The 19,855-nt window shown below is 38.6% G+C and overlaps 2 protein-coding genes across 2 annotated transcripts; one reads left to right on the top strand and one right to left on the bottom strand.

Annotated features, from left to right (window-relative positions):
• Window positions 1–87: 87 nt before the first annotated feature.
• On the top strand, window positions 88–8,563 carry LOC112574750 (coiled-coil domain-containing protein 105-like). Its single transcript, XM_025255987.1, has 7 exons — window positions 88–676; window positions 1,679–1,783; window positions 2,739–2,972; window positions 3,379–3,534; window positions 3,898–3,993; window positions 4,347–4,460; window positions 6,135–8,563. Exons 1-7 carry the CDS (start codon window positions 305–307, stop codon window positions 6,318–6,320), a joined length of 1,263 nt encoding a protein of 420 aa, XP_025111772.1. The 5' UTR covers window positions 88–304; the 3' UTR covers window positions 6,321–8,563.
• A 2,240-nt stretch (window positions 8,564–10,803) lies between these two features.
• Window positions 10,804–19,288, bottom strand: LOC112574658 (ras-related protein Rab-14). The gene is made up of 10 exons (XM_025255859.1): window positions 19,132–19,288; window positions 18,496–18,592; window positions 18,042–18,190; window positions 15,845–15,890; window positions 15,446–15,577; window positions 14,634–14,700; window positions 14,098–14,185; window positions 13,800–13,830; window positions 13,560–13,628; window positions 10,804–13,178 (listed from the first exon to the last, which is right to left on the bottom strand). Exons 3-10 carry the CDS (start codon window positions 18,145–18,147, stop codon window positions 13,073–13,075), a joined length of 645 nt encoding a protein of 214 aa, XP_025111644.1. The 5' UTR covers window positions 18,148–18,190; window positions 18,496–18,592; window positions 19,132–19,288; the 3' UTR covers window positions 10,804–13,072.
• Window positions 19,289–19,855: the final 567 nt, after the last annotated feature.

The following is a 19,855-nucleotide window of genomic DNA, read 5'->3' as shown; positions in this document are numbered from 1 at the left end:
GAATGAATCACTTGACTCCACCCACGTAAAGTGTAAATAAATTGTTCGATAGAAACTCCATGAAATAAAATTAAAAACACATTTTGGATCAGCAGTGAGGATTATGGGTAAGTGGTTCTGAAGCTTATCAAAATTAAATGCGGGACTATTTTAACAGCCACAGAGCTAACCCGCGAGGCATGTCTCCCTAGGCAACAGCTCATGGCGATCGACGCATCCTGCTGACTGTTAATTGGTAGCTAGCAACGCGGGAAAGACTTAGGAGAAAACCAGAACAGAAGTCAAATACTGTTTTTTCCAAAAGATGGCCAAAGTATCTTCGATTGTCATTGGGCCGGCTAACTGGCGTAATAACAGCATAAAAACAGTTAAATTATCCCAAACAATTGTACAGAAAAGTGACAAGAGCAATGACTTGGGACGCTCGCTGGACCCGCTACCTCACATGCGAGACATCGTCGCCTCTCTCAGTAACGAAGAGGTTCGGCGTTACACCCGTGATGTCCGCGTAGTGGTGGCTAAACTGAGAGAGAGCATTCTGGACACGAACGAAGAAATCAAATCTCTCACTCGCGGGAAGGAAGCTTTGGAGAAATGTTTGGAGCATATCCGCAAAGATATTCAGCTCAACAAGGACAGTCAGGCCATTCGCACTACCAGGCCGCCCAGGGAACGGGTGAGAACTGTGTGTGTGTGGATGTAAATTTGGGAGCTGATGTGTGGCTTAATTAGCACGTATTTGTAATATGATGATAATGTGGCATACAAATGTGCAATCTGCACATTTTAGTTTTTGCTTTATTTTTTCAGTTTCAGTTTTTTTTAATTTTTCAAATGTTAAAAGAATACATGCACTGATCATCATCATTTATAAAACACCAGGAGGAACATATATGCTCCAAATGGGCAACTTAGTTTGTCAAGAAAATTATGAAAGATATTATATATTATTATTACTATATATATACTAGCTGATAAAGCTATATAATTTTTCTGGCAATCTTACACAAATAAAGAAATATCAACATTTATAAGAAAATGTGGAATACAAGACTGTTAATTACTGGTATACAAAAATATTAACAAGCTATGCATATGCTTGTTGGCATGCACATATACATACATATCCACAATTTAATGAATGAAGAGAATGAGCAATCAAGAAAACTTAAAGGCAACATATATAAATAACTGAAGTACAATCTTGATTGTTTTCTAACAATGTACTTGTTTTAAATTTTTTAGCTCTGTTTCACTTTTTGTTCTAATACATTTGTAACAGTTAGTAACATATTTACTGATCCAGGAGTGTAAGAAATGCCAGGTCTTAATGTTTTATATAACTTGAGATCATACGTGCTACAGATTTTGTGGTCCAGAAGTACAGGATTCAGGAAGCTATAAACTCTGAAGTCATGGTTATCTAGTATTAGGATGCTTAACTTCATTGTGTTGGATTATTCTGTTGATGAAAAATATCATAGTGATAGTGATATCTAGATATTCTCACTGAAATCAGGTCCACTATTACTATTACTACATGTCAAGAGAAAAAAAAGCAGTTGATACTTCCTTTGGTAATTTTGCTTGCCTGGTATGCAAGCTGACACTGAGTTTTATATGCTTGTTGATTGTTTATTGATAGTAATAAAGTTGAAGACTGGTCTTCTGGTTATAGGATCATGATGGGGCAGATGATTTGTTAAATGCTGAGCGTGCTCATCTCATCAACAGCAAAAAGCAGTTGGAGATTCAGCTGCGACTCGTGCAACAGCAGTTGCAGGTGACTTGACGCTGATTTATATTCTGCATTTGAAAACTGTATCAGCATTAAGTTATAGCATGCTCTGTTGTGTGTAAAAACTGCCTCAGCACCAAGTTTTAGTATACTCTGTGTAAAAACTGTATGAAACAGTATTCTTCATCTGTTGGATGTGTGCTATAGTGTGGTGGTTTTTGTCTCATCATCGTAATGTCATGTGTTTTATTCAACAACACAGTCATGCAAAAGGAAGAATATTAAAAACAGAAACTAGATTACTCAAAGTAATCTTAGGTAATCATGCTAACTTGTGTTACACAGAAGTACAATCACCTTTGTTTATTATGACCATTGTATAACAGTTTACCATTTTAGGTAAAAATCATCAAAGAAATGCCACCACTCATCCAAGACAGTTTGAACAGCAAGGAGAATCAAACATGCATTGACGTATAAAATGACTGTACTGCTTAGATTTTCTTTCCTCAAGAAAACTTTATTTTATTTTTTATTTATTAGTACATATATGTTTATGTAGATATAGTGGGCTGGATGTCATAAGGTGTGATGTCAAAAATAAGGTGACGACAAAAAGGGGACGTTAAGAAAAAGTCAGAGGAGGAGAAACGGCGGATCGGGGAAGGAGCATTGACGTGTGGCGCAGCCGTGGCCATTGTTCTAGCCCATACATTAAAGGGTTGTGCATCTGCTGACGGTTCCTGTCTTTTTGGTTTGAGTGTTAGGTTGTTGTCGTCAGTCCACAACCACCCCCACCACTTCGTTACATATTCATATACAGTTGTTTAAGCCATTGTAAGACACTGTCACAACTGATGGATTACTGCATGTGTCGTCATACCCTACCCACCATTATAAACACATTAGTGAGCGATAAACTGAAGATTGAAGGGTGTGTACAATCACTGATGTGAAGAATTTAAATACTAGTTCACTGTCTTTGAGTTTGGACTTTCAGGTGCTAGATGCAGCCAGAAAACGACTGTTTGCAGTACATCAAGAACGTGCGCGAGTCGTCGACCTGCTGTGTCATGCAGACTCTTCTATCGTCAATGCGGCAGCTAATGCTGAAATATCTGACAAGAAGCGTGCCTTGAGTGCTCTTGATGGGCGTGTCTCTGTGGTTGATAGCAGCCGACTGGGGGTTGCCATGACTGATGCGCTTGGACCCTACACACCTGAGACAGACCAGGTACAGAAGAAATAACTGTCCTGCAAAAAAGTGTGATATTACTGAACATTGTAGCATGTGATATGTTCATTGCATGATACTTAACCTGCTTTACACTTAACATCCACTTAAAAAGGCACCTGATGTGCAATCTTTAATGACATTGAGAGTGCACTGAATCTGCAACATGTCCCTCAAGGTTTTGTAATGTATTAAATTCTCCCCACAATTATGTTGATGGTGTGGTATCTCTATCCTTGAAAATTTTCTCTTTTAGCCACTATACATTCCATGTAACTTTTTTTTCTCTCTTTTTCACATCTGCAGACTTTTATTTCCATCTTTATTGAGAACAACTTTAGGTTCTGCATTTTCCGCATGCAGGCATTGCTTTATGAGATTTTGATGTGGTTTTTTATGTTTGTAGGCCCTGGGTGAGGCTGACGAGGCACGTTCTCGCTCTGCCTATCTACGCCAAGGGATCCGGGAAACAATTGACACCATCGAGCGGCTTCAAAGAGCTGCTCACAAGTTGGTCAACGACGGCCTCGTTAAGAAAATTTCCGAGACCGAGACTCTGAAGGTAACGCTTCCATAATTATTCTGGAAATGAGATTTATAAGTCATTGATGTGACCATAATTGTTATGGTTATCAGATTTATGTCTTTGATGTGACCATAATGATGAGAATACTGCTGTATATGTGTGAAGGGAAGACAAAGGACTTCAGGTATAAGTTCATATAATTATTTAGCTTTTGGCCAAGCTGATATTTTACTTTTCTGAAGGTTTAGCAAGTATTGTTATTTTTGTATACAGTTTTAGCATGTTATTGTTAACATTCTATAAAGAAGACTAGCCTTTTTGTGTTTCTGTGTGTAACTACTTTTATATGCTAAATGATTGTCATCTAAAGTTTTAAGTCATTTGATATGATGCCAATAGCAACATCTTCGAGTCTGCCATGGAGAAAACCGACATGCGATACATCGTGCACAGCGCTGGTATGATGCAACAGAACTTGCCTGGGGTTACACGTTGGTCAGTAGTCACTCAGTCTCGCCCAATCTTAGCTACCTTTGTTCATAATTATGTTGAATAATAACTACACTGAATAATACAGCTTATTTCTGAGCAGAATTTTCAATTATGAAGTTGAAAAATTAGCTACATATTAAATGCTCATACTTCTTGCTGACAGTTAAATGGTAAGATGCATTATCACATCCATTCATGAAGACTGGAGATATAATACAAATGAAAGACTTTTACATACAATACGCAAAAGGTGCAGAGATTGACGTGATAGCTGATACTTGTGACAAACTAGAAGTAAATGCCAGACACTAATCTTCTCACTCCATGACATAGCCATCGCAATCCTATCATTTCAGGGCCCAGTCATGAGTTCTGATCTCATGACACGTGAGCGACTTGACCGTCCCCTGGTGCGAGTCTTCCAGCGTCATGTCGGCACTCAGCTGCCTGATGCAAGAGAGATCATTAAGGTTTGTCCTCAATGATGATAATAACAACTTACATACTGTAATTCCTGGCTTGCCAGAAAGCTGAGAGCACTTTTTTTTAAAAAAGTATACATCACAGAGAAATGATTGAAAAAGTTAGGATACAATTGTCGTGTTTGACCTGAGTACTTGTGTATACAACATAAACTGTTGTACATCATGTGTCTGACCATGTGTAAATATGCAACATAGATGAAAATTGTCAGTATAGGCTCCACCAAGCTGACTCACACATTATCATCATTTTAGTGTTATGGTTTATAAAATTTACCTGCCAGTGATATTACTGGGACTCTCATTGTCTCAATCATGCTGTACAGCTGCGAGGCATAGACCCAACTCACAGAATTGGAACGGATCCAGGCATTCCAAATAAAGTGCTTCAAGAGATTCCTTTGGATCTCTTATAGAGAGCAAAAGATGAATGATTTTGTCCACAACAAATTGTAGAAGCTGGTGTGTTTTGGTCATATAGTTTGACATAGCACCTTGCGAAAGACGGTCCTCGAAAAGTATATCGAAGGCGATCATTTCTGTGTCAAACAAACTAAAAGCTGGGTGGCTAACATGAAAGAGAGTACTGGGAACCTTCTCACACAGACTCAATACCCGTGGCATGAGTTCACCTCTGCTGTGTTGAATTGTGTCTCCCCAACACAGTTAAGAGAAGAAGATATTACTGGAAATTATCTATATGTCAATGTCTCTCCCAAAGACCCAGTAAAGATAGTCAGAATACATGGGATGCCCCCACACAACTGCTAATCAATATAACTACAAATATATGTAGATATACTTATATAGCTACGCCATATGCTGGGAATAAGATGACCTGAAAAGACCTTCAATGGCAGCCCGTGGAAAAGAACCAATCAGAATGCCATTAGCCAAGACATCACAAAGCACAAATGCAGACACTTGACTGGAAAACTCAGGGAAGAGGAGAGTTGGGAGACCAAAGCAAACTTGGAAAAGAAAAGTAGAGAACGAGACAAAGGACATCGGAACCACATGGGCCCGACTGAGGGGGGCTGCCCAAAACTGGGTCCGATGGCGAGGTGGTGTTGCGGCCCTATGCTCCTCGAGAAGTAACAAGGAATAAACAAAGCTTAATTTGCTTTCATTTATAATTTTACCACCTCATCACTGGAGAGCAAATTTTACAGTAGGAACAGATAGACAAGAAACAGAAAGAAGATACCCGAAATAGAACTGTTCACATCAGTCAGTTGTATAGACTTATAGGCGTCTCACAGCAGAATTCTGAGCCAATGTTTCAAGTTGTGGACAGTGCAAATAGAAGATCAAAAAACCCAAGGCAAATACAGTCTTTATTCCATGTGTGTAGGATTAACATACAATACAATAGTCTTTTGCACTATGGAAAGTATTTTTGTACCTACGTACAGTAGTCTGTGCAAATCTTCATACTGCTATCTGCTTAACCCATGCAGCTTGTCCTTGGTGTTTGTCCAAACATCAAGAACTCCTTAATAAAGTATTTCTTTTATTAGAAAGTGTTAATAACTTGGTTTAATAAGAATAAAATTTGGGCTTGTTTATTGATAAAATTTCGTAATTTGAAAGCTGTGAACTTTTTATCGTACTGTTATAACATAAGGCATTTCAAACAATCTTCTTTTTGTGTATTCCTAGTCTGGTGATGGCCTGCTGCAGTCACTCAATGCCACCAGTCGCAACATTGGCCTCATGCGTCTGACCGAGCAAAAACTGCTGGATGATATTCGCAGCAAGAGTGCAGGATCACATATTGACTCACAGGTTTTCCACTTGCGTCGCAGCAAGGCCAACCATCGATGGTGCCTGGGTGCTGCCTTTTAAGCAGCTAGCCAGAAAATGTATCTTTTTATAGCCAACCAGTACTGTTTGGGGCATGCAGAAACAAACGTACATTATTGCTTATCCTTTTTGCCTGTCTTTATGTTTGTCTCCTACTCTTTATTGAACCCCAGTGTAGCCCCCATTTAGCAGAATTTGCCACTTTTCTTGGCAGCAGGTTGGTTTAATTATTTGCCAAGTCTACAAGAGTGCCACAATCTGGCAAAGTACAGGCTTACCAACATCCTACATTCAGACATCATGCATGCATGCTGAGCTGAAGTATTGTTAGTCTGTAACAAAAATTAGCTGTAGGACATCAAAGCCAGGAAAAGGCAAAGACTTAATGACAAGTAGAAGAAATGGCATTATTTGGTATCACTATGCAATGAAGATATACAGGCAGTCAGTAATCAACAGAAGGCTGAGATATTTGACGATATATTGAGATAAGTTACTTGGCTATCAAGAGAAGACAGTAGTGGCAGTAAACTGTGTGGACTAGGTAGCATGAATTAGTGTAACAAAAATATGCCTCACACAGAGTTAAATATCGAGCAGTGTTGCAGATAAGCAATGTCCAGACTTTGTACCCCAATTCAACAATACCATCATGGGCATCATTCACGGTGTAACTTTATGTCATTTCCATTAGCACCTTTCTGTCTTTATCTCAATTTGAATATTTTCATCGTTTTGTACATCTTTCACAGGTGTCCATTGACTTGCACATAGCCCAAATTTCACAACTATCCACATTTTTTTTTACAACACATCCCATTCTGCACCTTCCCTATTTCACAGTAGTGAAGGTCCACCTACAATCTCAAGCCTACAAATACTATGCTCGTCTGAAAATTCATTGAGAAATCTAGGGTAAAGCTTTCAAAGCCTCAAGTATAGGGAAGAAAAGATAACTTCATATTTTCTTTATATTGCAGCCATCAGAGTGTTGGTCTGTAAGCACATGTAATCCATATTTTTCCCTGGTGACCTACAGTAAAAAAGGATTGTAAATAGCATGGGGCAATGTCCTCCATCACAGAGTGATCCTCAGATGTCACTGTTGCATTTTTTAAAGTCTTGTCCTCGTGTATTACCTTTGATGCCTGCTTGGCACAAGCCCCTGTTTATTAATTCCTTTGTCATATTCTCTCTCTCATACACACCCACATAGTTTTACCCAAATGTGTTTAAAATTATAACCAATTGAAAAAAAGCAGATGAACTTAATGGGTTTTTTTTCAATGCTTGTAAAAATAATTAACCCTTTTTTTACACATGTATATGTATTATTCAGTGTATATATATATGACCTTTTATTATTGAAAAATGTTTTTAGATTGTCTTTCAGATGACCAGCACAGTATTAGCTGTCCCGAGAAGCATGACCGTCTTCTCAGCATTTTACTGTAGATTTATAGTGTGATGTAATTCTCAGTTTGGACATCTTAGTGCTTAGCCTGTGTGTGGATGCTTTTATTTAGTGCGAACTACCTAAGGACTGCAGCAACTTTTATCTCTGATTATTACCCTTGTGCCTTCACAAGACAGGGTGAGCGGTCTGCTCCAGGCAGTCTGTGTTGTTGTGCACTGATTTTCATGATCTCATATACATATATTTATAGTTGGTGACAGTTTCAACAAGATCACTATGAGTGGGTGTGTCTCTGCATGTCAGCATATTCAGATGTGTGCCCTAGGGGTGTAGTTTCAACATGATGCTTTCATTACAATAAATGGCTAGGCAGTTGAATTCTATGCTAAACTGTAACAGAACTACGTGGACTCCCAATGGCCACAATTTTGCAGTTATTTAATGCGTCCATCTCCACAGCATGAAAATTTCAGTTCCAGATTTAGTATAAGCACAATATTGATCAGGGTCTGTCAGTAGGATCTTCAATGTACACGGAGCAGTTTGCCATTGTGTGGAAAGGATTCATTAGCTGTGTAAGAGAGTGGCAAATTGCATACAGAAAATTTGCCAAGAGGGTCTGAAAATAATTTTGCATTGGGATCTAAAAACACCAAAAGAGTTAAGGTTGGAGTTTCATCACATAAGCTTTTTGTAATAATCCTGAAAGCTAACATTTCATCATTACTGTTATCAAGGGTTAATCTGTCACTAACAGAGTTACAGGCATAAATACACATTTATAGCAGTTTCTTAAAAAGAATCAATATTTAAAGGCATGTACTTGTTTTCTGCAGCTGATCAATAAAAATATATATTCATGGGTTAAGATGAGGTGGAGGTGCTTAAAAAAACCCTAACTTTAACTGAATGTGAACTCTGGGTCTGACAAACCCCTAGCATTTTAAGGGTGCTATTTACCGACAAACAGCATCTGTGAGCTTACATGTACAATGTATAAGAACGTTTGAGTTCAGTGTCCATACCTTTACTACAAATCATATAGGAAGAGACAATTTTATATTATCCTTCAAGTAGGTCATCATGAGAACCTATTTATGGTGTGTTTTTTTACATGTTTAGTAGTTTAAATAAATGTAACACTACCATGCTGGGAAGAAGTATTCATGTCACCCTTGACTGATACCTGATGACAAATGGTTATGCTGGTCTGCTGATACTAGCAGTTGAAAGGAGGTGGGGTAACAACTGGATAAACACAGTGGCTCATAAGGATTATCAATTAGCCCTATGTAAAGCATAAATAATTGCAATTACAGACATCACATCTAGTCATGGGAGTGAAGTAGATGTTTCAAAGCATCACTTGGTATCATGTTTGGCAAGAGATGCACCTAAAATGGATAGTTGCCCACACATTACTATTGCATACAGCAGTGATGCCCAACCTTTTTCGGCCTGCGGGCCATATCCATTTCGGACAGCCGTGTCGCGGGCCACTTCACCGCAAAAATACAAAAAGGAAAAAAAAATAGAGCAGATACCATTTTTTATTAGAAAAAAGTTGTACTTACCATTAATTATGTACTAATTAGTGGGATATTTGAAGTTGTTTTCCCGAAACCAACTTCTGAATCTCCGGCCTCATCGTAGAGACACCAAGTCGGAGAACTGAATCGAAATGTTCGTCCATCGAAAAAAAAGATTGAGAGACGCCCCTACGTAGGGATAAATACCTCTTCTTCCTTTTTTTAGGTCTTCTTTTATTACTAACATGCCGATTTCCTGCACTGTGGGCAGAAGTTTCGCGGGCCGGATGGCACCGCGTTGCGGGCCGAATATGGCCCGCGGGCCGTAGGTTGTGCATCCCTGGCATACAGTAATGATGGTGTGGTTCTCCAATGTAGGTTTTAATGTTTACACATCCCTTGGTGGAACTGTTTTGTATCTTAGGAGTTGATCTCTGTTGAAGACAGATTTAGAATGTGGTTACAACCATTCATGTAGTAATAAGAGGGTGGAGAAGAGTGCAACAATATTATACAGCCATGTGTTAGGCATCAGGTAAAGTACATCTCTAGTGCAAGTGGGTGGATACATTCTTAACTTTCTGCTTTTTTCTTGCAATTTGCCTTCATGCACAGGTGAACACTGATCTCTTTTGTAACAGTATTAACTGCAGATGTACACTAGTGAACACTGTAGATCTTCCATGTCACAGATATACACATGGATTAGTGCACATTGCAGACATTTATGTAATAACCTAATCTTAGATGTGGGTTGGTGGCTGATCACAAGAAATCCCCACAGCCCAAAACTTGATGTGGATGTCTCAGCATGTGCATCTTCTTGCACATCAAGTTTAAGCTGTATGTTGTCATTCATTTGAAAGACTTTGTTGGCAAGTGGGCAAACTTTATTCTGTGATAAAAATCCCACCATAGTGTAATCATATTTTATTGATTAAAATTCTCACAATGAACATATTTTTCTTTAAAAAAATATAAAATCCAAGAAGTTGTAAACATTTGTGCATGCATCATATTTTGCTTGTTTTTTTAAGCCCAAATGGCAAAATAAATAAATATGAGCTTTCCATTTTGCCTACACAGTACTATTTGATCATCTAAATGGGGGTAGTTCATAGCATGGTGGTGAAAGCACCCGTAGCCATAATATTGCGAATCTCTCTGAATGCAACACATTTACAGGGCCAACTGTATCCTTGGTTTTGATTTTCTCAAATGTGGTTTCCTCCACCTGAGTAGTAATTTGAATGATGGCAAGACACATTTGATGCCTGCTGATGTGTTCCTTACGCTTCATGCATGTAAGCGCCTTGAGTTCACCTTCATGGGTGGGAGAAGACTAGTAGATTTTACAGCCATCGTTCACACAAGGCAGTCGTCATGCAAGACAAAAGCTTAAAGAAGAATAAGCTGTAAAAGATTTCTTATTTAAATCACATGGCTGTCACAAAATTATATCCAAACCTATCCTGATAAAGTCTCACACACTTTGGATCCAGTACAAATATCTCCTGCTTCAATACAACCAGTCAGATGTAATTAAATTAGCAACATAAATTTCAAACAAAAAGGCCTGTCTGATCTCACACAAAGTTTATTTCTCATGATCTCTTGTAGTCTAGGCTCCATGTCCTGACCAGGAGTTGCCCAGTCCACGGAGCCCAGTGCACATGTATCTTAGTCCAGCATAACATACACTGCTTGAGAAAATGCTAACACCACCAGACACAAACATGGACACAAAGCAAGTCCAACGTACATGTGAAAACAAACATTTCACACCAAGTTGTCATTCCTGCACTCTGCTTGTGCTCCCGTCCTCTGAAGGTAAAGTATTTCTACTTGTTCAGTCCCACACATTTATACGTGTCTATGTATATGCGTCTTTGTGAACTTATTAACAACAAATGGAATTCTATGAAGAAAAATGTTTAATGAGAGCCTGCCAGGGGTAGCTGCATTGGCATTTTCCCACTGGCAGTCCAACATGATAAATAAAATGAATAAATAAATTCATCAAACACTTTAGAAAAAAATCCCACATAATAATGAATTTTCTACCATAAGCCCCTATTTCGTTCATAAAGATCATCCATATTTTAACTTCAATAAGCCACTGTCGTTTCAACTGCTCAATCACCCCACTAAATCACACAGGGAGAGGTCACATGCACTAGCACTGACCTATACACCATACCTCACTCACCTGTGTCTTGATGAATGATCATCCATACACAGGGATTATCATTTCTTTGCCAGATAACCAGTATGTGGGCATCTGCATGCACATCATTTCTAGATCCAAGGGCTTAGCAATGGCCTTCTAAAAATATTTGACCAACAAAAATCAATTTGAGCCCCCCCCCCCCCCACACACACAACACTGGACATTGCACTCACCCACCCTATAAGACTGAGCATGAGCAAGTACAAGACTATCACCCTTTGTCAACAAAGCCTGATACTCTGTGGTATGCTAGTTGTCTTTCTCAAATGCGTTACTCAGGTCAGGAAACGGCAACTGGTTTTTTGCTATAAGCAAATTTTTTCCTTTTACAACAGCTTTTCATGACAAGAAATCCATCCGAACACTGGATTTTTTTTTTTACCATCATACCATCACTAAAGTTTTTAAGTCTCAAAATTACTTCACTAATTTTATACCATATCAGGATATGTTTCGTGCACAAGTGAATCTTCTGTAAACAGCACATTTACAACAGGGGGAACACAATGTTTCGTTTAATGCCAGAGTCTACCCCATTTTAGAATCTAATGCGACCCCAAAAATATACCACCAAGTCAAATGGAATTGGTCAGGGGTGGTGGTGTTTGTGCGTACTCTGAACAAGTCATCAAGGCAATGTGTTAGATAACCATCTGCCACTCAAGCATAGCTGAAACTACTGTGAAACACTGTTTCACAACTTTTTCATTTCTATGATATTTAACTAAAATAAGGAAATTCCAAATGGACTGTTAAAAATTATGTAAACTTCAAACACAATTAACAGATCAATAAGAACAAAAACCCCTAAAGAGCTGCTAAACATTCTAAAGCTGTGTAGTGACCAAAGTCACAGCGTCAGTTGATAAGGATATGATGTGGTACACTATCCAGAAAACAAATAGCCAGCAGTCACCAGGGCTTACCACCACATTACTTGAAGCTACTTTGACGGAAAGGCTGACAGATAATCTGTGCGATGCCCTGCTACTAACTAGCAGTAGCTAGGTGTCCTCAACATTGTGCACACTTCTACGAACTGACACTGGTCAGCATCTCTCCAACATCCCAGCCCATGCATGCATCACCCACCCAAGCAGGCATACACACTCACACACAGACATGTGCAGCCACTCTGACACAGAAATGCACATTCTACAAGGGTTACAGTGCATGATCTACTTCAGATGATTCAAATCACATTTTTTTTTTTTTTGTTATTTACAGTCATTTCCCCAACGGGTAATTGCACAGTCAGAAATGATGCAGTGCCTCAGTTCTAATCACAATCTCCTGTGGTTGGTGTCCAAAGCAGCATTTATCTTGATAAACTGGCCATCATTTAAAACCAGTGCCCTTCCCCCAACCCCAAATCTGACACATCCACACATGGCCGTATTCATGTCGCGTTCTGCTGGAATGACTCAAGTCATCTGCCAGGGTGCAGCAAATGTGGTGTCCACTCCATAACAAAAGGAAAGAACTGTTAAAGGAAGAAAAGATTGGCTGTGAGAGACGAGGCCAGACAGAACAGGATACTGCAGTGAGAAAGGGTACCACCTGTGGACATTAAAATGAGAGGAAGAAATGAAGAGAATGACGACCTCTGACCGTGGGACTAGCAAGCACAGGATTCTTTACTGGGTGGCTGGTCGTTGCTGATGGGGCTGCGTGGTGTGGCTGGTTTGTGCTGCACGCCAGATTCTGCTGCATTGAGGTCCAAGCTGTAACACAGCAGTTCTCAACCTTTTACTTGTGACGCACCCCCCTGACGAACAAAGGTACGTCTGCGCGCCCCCTTAGCCACACAATGTAAGCTAATTTCACTAATACCGGTATAAGAAACTTTTCAAAAATGACCACCTTCGCGCCCCCCTTGTAAGCACGCCGCACCCCACCGTTTGAGAACCACAAGTAATCGTGTCATAAGCTGCTCATCTCCACCCCAGGGTCTCAAGTACTTCTCCAAAGGCAGAATTTAGAAAACTGCTAAAACAAGTTACCAATCTTTCTGACCTCAGTGATGAGGTGATAAAATACCACTGCAAAAGTAAGCTCTTGCTAACCCATGACTTATTCAGGAGTGAAATATTTGATGCACTTACCTTCCATCTTGGATGTTTTGGTAAATCTTCTTTGCTGTATCCAGAAATGCATCTTCTACATTTTCTCCTCTGCATTGACAAAAAAAAAAATGAAGATAAAGACAAGTAACATCTCAGGCTCTTTAAGCACTATCATGATTGGATAAAACCTTTTCATGGACTAAATCTTTGAACATTAACTTTGTTTTTGTTTCCTGACATGTAGCCATATAAATAAGAATGGAAACACCAGTAACTCACGTTTTGGCACTGCACTCAAGGAACATCAGACCTGCAAAATGATCAGGAATTTTTCAGGTAACTAGTGCTTTGTCTACAGATCTAAGAACAGCACAACACAATAATATATTCTATGACAGCAGTTTCCACAACTCAGACCTATTACTCAGTAATATTTAGTTACTCAATCTGACATTAGCAGTTGACATCGCTGTCATATTGCACTCTCAATATGACTGTTTAAAAACATTTTTTTTTTTTTTGCTTACATGCATGACACACCATTCTCTACCTCTCACACGAATGCGCTCACACTCACCATTCTCTTCAGCAAACTGTTTGGCCTCTTCATAAGTTACATCTCGCTGGGCCTCCAGATCACACTTGTTGCCAATAAGAAAGATCACCTAAGAAAAAAAAATAAGCAAGACTTTTGATAACATTCAAAGCACATTCCCACCACATCCCAGCAAGCCACAAAGTTTGTCCCATAGCACATTTCACCATCAAATTCTACATGCCATTAACTCAACAAATCCTACTGGCCATGATCTTGTGCTGGCATGAGGTGACCTAAGGTCACCAACTGTAATTACTGTTGCTGGGTGTATGTGTATATATGTGTGTGTGTGAGAGAACTTATTTACTGTATATGTCTAACAACGATATGTTAATTCCATATTTTTCCACCTAATTATAGAATAATCAAACTTTGGGGCTCCAAATAGAAAACAAATTGGACACTAGTACACTTGGGAAAAAAATGGACTACGAAGTCTGCTACTGTCTGTAGATTTTACCATTTTTCACACATAATATTGCAGGTGAATATGGAGAGAGTTTTGATGTACTCACGGTGTTAGGATTAGTGAGGTTGCGGGCATCTGTCAGCCAACTGCTAAGGTGGTTGTATGTGCTTCTTCTGAAAAACAAAAAGCATAGTATGTCAGCCTTTTAAAGACCTACCTGACTGCTTCAAGTTGTAAACAGCTTCTGGTAGGTAGAGATAATATAAATATACTCTGTAATTTCAGAACCTGAAACACTGGTTTATTTATTATCTAATTTCAAAGTTGGCAATTTGCATCTATAGTTAAGAACTCCTGCAAAATCTCTCCCTTGCACAAATTTTGACATCACAGCAGTACCTCAAAGCCCCCTTGCTTCTTCAATGTATACATTACTGGGTTAAAATTCAGCAGCAAAGTGGCGTTCACATACAACAAAGTACTATGTAGGTGCATTGAAGCTAGCTCCATACATACAAAGTTGATCCATTGTCTTCTTAATGATGAATGTATACACGTTTATTTCATTACCATTTTCCTGTGCATTCAACAATGACACAGTAGTTTCCATATTTGTGCTTGGGCTTTGAAGATTCAATATTCTCTGGGTAACTTGAATTAGGCATACTGTGGCAACTATTTTGACAATCACAAGGACTGATATCTGGTATGAAATAGAATGAAATATCATATCTAGAAAATTATATCTGTAGTTTTTAATTCGTTACTGTTAAAACCAGAGTCTGAAGTACAAAGTGGTATTTAGCATGACAAAAACCTCTCTGAAAAACAAGTCTCTATCAAATGACATCACAAAAAAAAAACAAAAAACAAAAAAAAAAAAAAAAAAAAAAAAAACAACAACCAAAAAACGCTAACCTTGTGATGTCATACACCATGAGAGCACCAGCTGCCCCACGGTAGTAGCTGCGAGTGACAGCACGGAATCGTTCCTGGCCTGCTGTGTCCCATATCTGAAGCTTTATTTTCTGTCCTGCAACCTCGATGATCCTGTCATACATACATTACTGGTGGTTTTATTTGATGTAAAAGACCTTGGCAAACACTGTACTTCTATTTTATGTCTATAACACAAACTAATTACATACTAAATACAAAGCTGTCTTTTTGATCACTGAAACCCATCATGCCCATCCTCTGTCAAGCTACATTTTATGTTAAACAATCAAATTCACTCCAATCATATGCATAAAAAAACTGCTTTCAATTATGCTAAGTGGTGAGGACTAAATGCAGGCACACTATATAGCATCTCACCTGGTGCCAAACTCAACTCCAATAGTGTGTGGACAATCAGCCATGACTGCAAAAAATAGACACTTGTAGCAGTAAAGCTTCAAGCAACTAACCTTAGGATACCTGGGACTGGGTTCATGTAAAGCCATCTAAGGTGTATTGAACTGTCTACCCTGGTGATGGAGATCATGGTTGTGAAACACAAAAATTAAAAAAATTTTAATTAATCAAAATAACAGTTTCAAATCTGCATCAATTATAACATTCCAAATCATATTCTTGGGTAATTTTTATTAAAGTCTATGATTTTGAGTCACTAACTAGATTTGCAGCCACTTTAATTTATGAGCCCTTTGGATCACATTTAGTGCGTGTAATATGCAAGTATGTTAAGAAAAGAAACTTATTTTTAAGCAACAAAATATGTAAATGGACTCTGACAATGTCAGCTTTCTGAAATGATATTCAACAATACCTGGAGGACCTCTAAGATTTTGGGGCCACATTAGTGGTCTGCTACTGAAAATCAGACCCAAGCAATTCAGCTAAACTAGCTGCATGTTAAAATGCTCAAATAAGCCAATTGCTAGATATAAGCCCAGGGCTTCTGCTTATGCAAAAAATTGCGTACAGTATGCATTAAAAGTTCGGAGGACCCCTTCAATTTTCATCAATGGGGTCCCAGGGGACCCCTTCAAATTTGGACGAAGAACAGATACAAAATTGGGTAAGTGTAGTGTCTGACATCGTAGCCCAATCTACTGTCGGCTGCTACAAGGCGAGAGTAACTTCCCTTTCACTGAGTTTTTTTTTTACTCTCATAGGGAAGAGTTCCATTAACCTATTTCCAAGATGTCGTTGACAGCGTGGTTAGAATCGTCATCTCAGAAACGGAAAGAAAGTGAGCACCCCAAGTACAGTGAGCATAAGCTCATCAAAGATGCTTGCACAGACTTCGTGGCACAGAAATCTCGCCGTTTCTGACTAGACATTACAGTGCTTTGTGTGTCTGAAAGGCAGTTGAACAAAGTATGTTGATTAGGTTGGGTTTTTTTTTTCACAGTGTAAAGGGACCCCTAGGAGTTAGCCTGGGACCCCTTAGAAATCTGAAGGGGTCCCTATGACCCCAAAAGCCTTAGCAGAAGCCCTGTAAGCCAGCAGCATTCGATATACTTAGTCCTGGACACATACACGTTAACAAGCTATGCTTGACAACAACATAATAATAAACTATGTCACTTGAATGCAGAGATTTTAATCACTCTTTTACTCTGTAAGTTTCTAGTATTCATATTTTTTTACATGAGCAATACAGTGTTCTTTCGCTACTTCGCGGTTCATCTATCGCAGATTCACTACTTCGTGGTTTTTTTTGAGTGAAGTATCGATCGATACTTCCGCGCTTGGAATTATCGTTCTACAAAATACCATAGAGATTTCAACAGGAAAAAGACGACAAATTTAGCTTTTTCCACCGGGAAGTTACAACTGATGCGCAAGTCACATAATATCTCCCACTCTATGGTATCTCCCATCTCAAAGCCAGTTCGCATCAGTTTTTTGGGCTTCTTTGTGTTGAACTCGGTTGAACTTCGTATAAATTTTTCGTGATGAGTACAGTTAGAATTTTTTTACACTTAAGTGTTATTATACTGTATTAATACCCTGATTAATATATTACTTTACACTAACATGATATTGTTTTACATGTATATACTATTATTGCATGTATGTCCCTGATTTGGGGAAATCCGTTTATTGCGGCTGGTCTTGGAACCTATCCCTTGCGATAAACGAGGGAACACTGTATATACAAACGCAAAGAAGCAAAATTATCAGTTGTGATCCTATTTTGCATGTAAGATGTTTGTATTATAAGTAATGCCAATTCAAAGAGCAATATCTATTTTAGACAAATCTGCTTTTTCCACCAACCAGTGACAAACATCAAGTGAATGATATCTAGCAGAAGTAATTCCTGGGTCAGTAAGATGTCTAGACAATGTCATGCATGCACAAAAGCATATTTTACAGTGGAATTTAATTATAGTAATCATTGCACCATTCCATAAATTTAATATGGTTCTTTTTGCACCAAATTCCCTTGAGAAAAACTAGTGCCTATACTTGAAAAAGCTTTTTCTTGCATCAACAAAGAAAATTTCACGAGAAGGGAGAGATTATGCTGATGACAGTCTCAGCATTACTTCATACTCACATTTTTTCTCTGTAAACTGGTGAAGCAGGCAAGATTTGCCCACACCCATATCTCCTATGATGATGTACTTGAATATGTAACTGTAATTATACGGCCCTGCAGACATCTTCAATATATCTCCTTGTAGGATTCTCCACGACTGGATTAGTCTGCACACACAAACAGTGACTACAAAAATTGTCTTGGTGTACTGATGGCAAAGAACAGTCACCATTCAGTTATCTATATGTGCAAAAACAACTCAACTCAGTCACATCTATACAGTGAATTATACAATCCTATTGATAAACGTGTGAAAATGAATAAACAAACCATTATCAGTATAAAAATAATTTTTATGCAGCATAACAAAATCAAAACATTTATTAGCCAAAAATAAATTTGTTAACAATTTTAGTAGTTTGATAATTCAAGGCGAGGTAATTTCTATTTCATTTCTAAATATGAAATTTACCTTGATGTCCTTCAAGCTTTTAAACTTCCACTTCTACTGTTTTTGAGGGCTTCAATGACGACTTCTTGAGGTGGCACGGATGTTCTGACTGTATAAACTGGCAAGATAAATGTTCGACTGTTAGCAGTGGTTCAATTAATGTTTCTATGAAGATTAAGATGTGTCCTAGTTTCACCCATTTTGTCGATTTATATGTGTGTGTGTGTAAAATTCAAGTTCTAGTTTCGTTACGTAGTTTTCTCCACCCACCAAATCCTACCTACAATAATTTCATGCAACTGCACAGTTTGACTCTAAAGCGTTGGAGACTACAGCAATATTATTTTAACAAAGTATTTTGAAAAATTTGTTGTCACTAAAAAGATTAAACGAACAAGTCGCTTCATAAGCCTGATCTATGTTAAGACTGCGATTTTCATTAATCTCAAAACACTTTAATTTACGATGCATTTGCCAGACAGTATTCTTGCGGAAGTAGCTTCTCAGTCATGTGAATATGATAACATCTCTAGCAAAAAAGATCATTTCAGAAAAAAGTTGCATCTAATAGATGTTGGACGTTTCGGTGACTTTAATTTTTATTTATTCTGTTTATTTGTCGTGTGGTTATAGACGAAAGGTAGCGCACATACTTACATGGAACCCAAAACGCAGGACGACGACGTATGTTTATCCCCGTATGCCAAGATGGCCGTCTGCCCCATGGAGCGCAGTGACATCTGCCGAGGGGCGGAGATAGGGGACGCTAATCCGGTACCAGTCTAGTCAGCACATTCACGGGAGAGTTGTCTGTACTTTGTGTATGGCTAGAGATGTACAGTCAGGGAAAATACAAATTATTATCTTTTTGTCCTGGCATCCAAAATTCTAGGCAGTTATGAGTAATCTTTTGGATTTCTTGGTTGTAATATGCAGTTGTAAACGTAATATAACGAATGAAACTCATTCGTGCAAACGCTGAAAGGAAAGGCGGCGCCCTACTTGTACATGCATAGCGATGTAAGTTATAAAAATTACCAGTGCCCTCCCCCCTTTCCCCGATTTTTCTTTCTCACACAAAACATTACACACACACTGTTATTCTCACGATTTTGTTGTGAATTTTTTGGGAGTGTGGCCAATTGGCTTAGGGTATGTTAATGCCTGATGTTCGCGGTCCTACCAAGTAAACTCTGTCAATGAGTCAATGTAGTTCGTGGTGCTACAATACTAAAGGTTGAAGCCAATAATGCTCCTTTTACTAAAAGAACAAAACGTCTCATAAAACATACATTAAGTAGCCTAAGCACTCCGAGGAATGTCCCTAGCATGGACCACTGCTGGCAGATAAAAATCCAAAGTGTGAAACAGACAGCATTTG

Source organism: Pomacea canaliculata, linkage group LG11, assembly GCF_003073045.1.
Source record: "Pomacea canaliculata isolate SZHN2017 linkage group LG11, ASM307304v1, whole genome shotgun sequence".
NCBI classification, from domain to species: Eukaryota; Metazoa; Mollusca; class Gastropoda; order Architaenioglossa; family Ampullariidae; genus Pomacea; species Pomacea canaliculata.
This window is presented reverse-complemented; position numbering and strand designations above follow the sequence as displayed.

Coding starts and splice junctions, on each gene's coding strand:
- LOC112574750 (XM_025255987.1), top strand. CDS start 305: ATGGCCAAAGTATCTTCGATTGTCATTGGGCCGGCTAACTGGCGTAAT. Junction 677..1,678: donor CCAGGCCGCCCAGGGAACGG/GTGAGAACTGTG, acceptor TTCTGGTTATAG/GATCATGATGGGGCAGATGA. Junction 3,535..3,897: donor CCGAGACCGAGACTCTGAAG/GTAACGCTTCCA, acceptor TGATGCCAATAG/CAACATCTTCGAGTCTGCCA.
- LOC112574658 (XM_025255859.1), bottom strand. CDS start 18,147: ATGTCTGCAGGGCCGTATAATTACAGTTACATATTCAAGTACATCATC. Junction 13,831..14,097: donor ACAGTTTGCTGAAGAGAATG/GTGAGTGTGAGC, acceptor ATCATTTTGCAG/GTCTGATGTTCCTTGAGTGC. Junction 13,629..13,799: donor CTTGAGTGCAGTGCCAAAAC/GTGAGTTACTGG, acceptor TTGTCAATGCAG/AGGAGAAAATGTAGAAGATG.